At 36.5% G+C, this 4,173-nt stretch overlaps 1 protein-coding gene across 1 annotated transcript; it reads right to left on the bottom strand.

Annotated features, from left to right (window-relative positions):
* Positions 1 to 625: 625 nt before the first annotated feature.
* SFR1 (SWI5-dependent recombination repair 1) lies at positions 626 to 2,693 on the bottom strand. The gene is made up of 3 exons (XM_010285575.1): positions 2,598 to 2,693; positions 1,045 to 1,431; positions 626 to 817 (listed from the first exon to the last, which is right to left on the bottom strand). Exons 1-3 carry the CDS (start codon positions 2,691 to 2,693, stop codon positions 626 to 628), a joined length of 675 nt encoding a protein of 224 aa, XP_010283877.1.
* Positions 2,694 to 4,173: the final 1,480 nt, after the last annotated feature.

The raw sequence follows: 4,173 nt of genomic DNA on the forward strand, positions 1-4,173 counted from the left end.
TGCTTAAGAGACAGCTTCCCTAAAGACAAGAGTCTGGACCAGTATCTGAAAATGAGTGCATTGTGGCACATTTCCTTCAGCAGTAATTAAAGCTATTGCGAACATCTCATTGCAGCTTCAGAATATTAACAACATGAACATTAGTTATCTTTATGTAACTTGCAAAAAGCTGTCATTAACTGACTGGCAGCAGGAAGATATATTCTAAATGGGGATGTATCTATGAACAAAGAACTGAACTCCTCCCCATCTGCACATCAACAGAAATGACAATTAATTTGAGTTCATTATTGAAAACAAGTAACCATGCAAAGACAAATCAAAGAATGGACTGCCTTCTACCTGTTAAAGTATGACTTGATTTAATTTTATTTTTATTAAATAACTATTCAGTGATCAAGTTATCAAGCCAGGTTTTCCAAAACAGCACGAGTTCAATCTTTTCCATTAAGTAATGCCTTTTACATGACTACTGTATCTAAGTACACAGCTTTACAAGTATCTCCTGAGAAAACCTCCTAACCTCAAAGCATAAAGTCTGCTGTCAGATCAACACGTCTTATGTGATCAGAATTCATTCAGCCTTTTCTGCTTTTGCATGTAATTGAAAGGTTCGCATTGTAGATTACGCATCTACAAAATCTTCTTCTGTTCTGCTGTAGTGCAATAACTGGTCTTCTAATCCAAAAGTATCTATCAGCTGAGTGAGACTCACTTTCTTGCCATCTGCAGAAAAAGCTGACTGTAGTTCATATAGCATCAGCTGGGTACTACTTCTCCATTTCACTATCAAAGCCTGCAGTTCAGACAGGTTGTTCTGAAATTGGGACAAAAAAACCACAAAGTTTTGTCATTTGCTGAAATGTGGGGGTTTTGATACCCTGCAGATCTATTTTTATAAAATGCCTTAAACTGAGACAATACACAAGCACCACACACAAAAAAGTGAGTAAATATTGTTGCTTAAATCAATAAATAAGAAATACACTATGAATTCCACTTCAAAGAATGACTTAAAAGTGCTTTTTCAGAAGTCTTCCTCACCTTAGATCGGTACATCTTAACCAGTTTGAGCCTTCGAAGTAGTTCCTCCTTCTCTTGCACCTGTTTCATGAGCCTTACTTTTTCTTCCAGGTACTGTTGCTGGCTAAGATCAGCCTGTAGCACATGAAAATTCTCTGCCGATCGACAGAGACGACTCTCCTGTAAGGGACTTTTGAAACACATATGCCCAGTGCCATTTTGTTCCAGGTTTTTAGAACCATCTTGTAATCTGGAACAATCTGTACTCGTCTCTGGCAGGCACCCTTTTTCAGGATCAGCACAGTCTTTTTCTTCAGTGTCTATTTTGAGCCGCTTTGCCACTGTAAAATTAGCGTTAAATGAACGTCTTGTTTTCCTTAATCGCTCCCTCAAAGCTGCACTCATTGGCTAAAAAAAAAAAAACCAAACAAAAACAACCCTGAAGGATCAGAATAATCTAATCTTTTGATCAAATTTAAAAGAACTGTTTACTCTAGTTATTATTTACATAGAATATATATGTAAAGATCATTGTAAAGCCAGACCTCCTAATTCTCACTACAGCTTTCACAAACGTAACAAAGTTAACTTCTTCCTTTCACATGTGTTTGCACACACAGGTGCAAGATATGGAAAGATGTACCTCTGCATTTTCTAGTAGCAAATCCTGTATTCCATTGAGGCAAACCAACTCATCTAGTCTTTGTGCAGAAGATACATGCATATTTCAACTTGGCTATTTTTATTCCATCAAGTTCAGTTTCCCCCTCTAGTTTAATGGTGGTAAGGGTTTGTTTTTTTGCTGTTCCATTCCACCACACATACATTCAAGTAGAATACAGATGTTTTATACTAGTGCTAATGCAGAAAGTGTATATTAGAAACAATGTGTATAATTTTGACTTGTCCATGCTTTGAGATCCTTTGCTGATAAGCATCTAAAAGGTGACGCTTTTTCTTAAAAAGAAGTTAACAATTTGATTTTTTTTTTTAATAATCTGTGTCTAACATTTTTACCTGTGAAAATACACTAAAATATGGGAGAGAGGGATTAGCTAAGGAACACTTGCAAAGTAGCCCTATCCAGCATAGGTCTGGATGCTGAGCCTAACAGCATCACCGTAACACCTGCTAGGACAAACACCAAAGCAGAGCTCAGCATTATGGAAAATATACAAACTGAAAGCAGTGTACTTTGTACAAATGCAAGCAGAATTCACAGAAAGTCATTCTGTATACACAGCAACTCAGAAAATTAGGATTTGAGTAAACTGAAATGACAGATTAAAAATAAACAACAAAACCCACCATAAACCCTAACAGCTTTAAAATTTATTAGTATGGCATTTGGGGTATATTACTCCATCACTTTGTATTCACAGCAAACATCTGCACCTTCAAAGCAAGGTATACCAAGCACGTTCCTTACCTGGACAACCCTGTAGCTATAAGCTACCTAACTTTCGCCTCCCAACGAACAGTATCTCAGTGACTTCCGACTACTTCATGATTTCACAAGTGTTTTTGTTGCTATAAGGAGTCACATTACTGGAAAAACAAAGAAGTTTTCATACCTGTTTCCCTGAACTAGTCCCCTGTGTAGCTGCTGTCCCAGAATCCTTTGGGGTACTGCACAAAGAGGTCAGTTTATCAAGCACTGGTTCTTCCATCTCGAGATGGATAGCAGTTTCTGTTAAAAGATAGAATGAATTATATATGGTGCCATTTTCACCTGATTATAATGAGCCATGTGGCTCTACAAGTGAGTAAAAAGCTCTAATAAGAAATACTAAGGCTTATTTTCTATTTAAGTTAAAAAAAGACATCTGCATAAGTTACACAACCGTTTCATGTGCTAAGTAGCACTTGCTTTGTGAATGGCTTTTCCTTAAGAGGATGAATGACACAACTAACTGATAGAAAGTACCTTACTATGAATTTTGTATATTATTTTTCCCTCTTAAAGCTGTATGGATTTTTTTCTTAAAAAGATGGAAAATATTATAGTAAGTTTTACAGATATTCTCCATTATAATTTTTTTTCTATCGGATATCTGCTTTCAAGTGTTAAAAAGGAGCAAGACAACTTATGAAACAATCGAATGCATTATAGTATGCCTGTAAATCCAAGGTCAGTTCCTCCATCATCAAACTCATCAAGATTCTCTTAACATGAATGACCCTTACTGCTTGTCTAACTCAAAAGAATAATCCTTACTATGCCAAGTTGTGAAGAACCAGTCCTTTCATTTACCTGCATCCCAAGTATTGATAAAAGGATTGTTGGGAGTCACAAGATTTTTATTGTCCACATGTATAAACAATTCATCTTTGCTATAAAACAAAATAATTAGGTACCCAGGTCTGTGAAAATAATCCACTGTCTCATTTGATCCTTCTGGGGATGCTGCTTAAAAAAGTAATTACTCACACAACTAGAATTTTAGATTAAAAGTAAGCATCCCCAGTTCACTCAGAAAAGTACCTTAATTAAAACCATAAGTCATACCCTCTCAGCATGTACCAACTTCAAATTGGTTTAGCAATGTTTAACTTAGTTTAGCACTTGTGAACCACCTGCTAATGACCAAAAGGCATCTGGAAAAATCATCAGCTACACCTTTGTTTACGCGCAAATTGCAATTAGGAGTTTCAAGAGAGAAGCCTCCTAAAAATACAATCCTGCAAACAAGTCACTAGGCAACACAAGCCTGGCACAAGGGGCTTCCTCTTTGGAGAGGAAGCATACCAAAGCTTCAATACGCCAAAGCCTTACTAAGCCAGCAACCGTGGTTTTCCTGTCTCTATACCAAAGGATGCAGGTCCTCATTTATCTTGTAAGTCAGCATTCCCCCCAGTTGTTCAAAATTCAACATACAGTATTCTATTAAAAAAAAAACCCACAGGCTTCAGTAAAGAAAGTCTAGTCAATTGGGTATTTTAGCAATCTATCAATTAAACAGGAAGCCCACAGCACCCATCAAACATAATGCAAGTTATCACTATTATTTCTTAATGTAAGAAAGAGCTGCATCATGCCTACTTATACAGTATGTCACAAATATGTAATAAATCTTACTAAGAAATTTCAAGCCGAAGAGCTAGCTTCAAGCGACTTGTTCAACTCTCAAAATAAATCCTGTCACTCTC

The sequence above is a fragment of the Phaethon lepturus genome, unplaced genomic scaffold (assembly GCF_000687285.1).
Source record: "Phaethon lepturus isolate BGI_N335 unplaced genomic scaffold, ASM68728v1 scaffold21624, whole genome shotgun sequence".
In the NCBI taxonomy this organism is placed as follows: domain Eukaryota; kingdom Metazoa; phylum Chordata; class Aves; order Phaethontiformes; family Phaethontidae; genus Phaethon; species Phaethon lepturus.

What these genes read in the sequence shown, in the direction of transcription:
- SFR1 (XM_010285575.1), bottom strand. Translation starts at nt 2,693, where the DNA reads ATGGAAGAACCAGTGCTTGATAAACTGACCTCTTTGTGCAGTACCCCA. An exon ending in GGACTAGTTCAGGGAAACAG is followed by an intron (nt 1,432 to 2,597) that starts GTATGAAAACTT and finishes TTTTTTTTTTAG; the next exon opens with CCAATGAGTGCAGCTTTGAG. An exon ending in TTAAGATGTACCGATCTAAG is followed by an intron (nt 818 to 1,044) that starts GTGAGGAAGACT and finishes TCCCAATTTCAG; the next exon opens with AACAACCTGTCTGAACTGCA.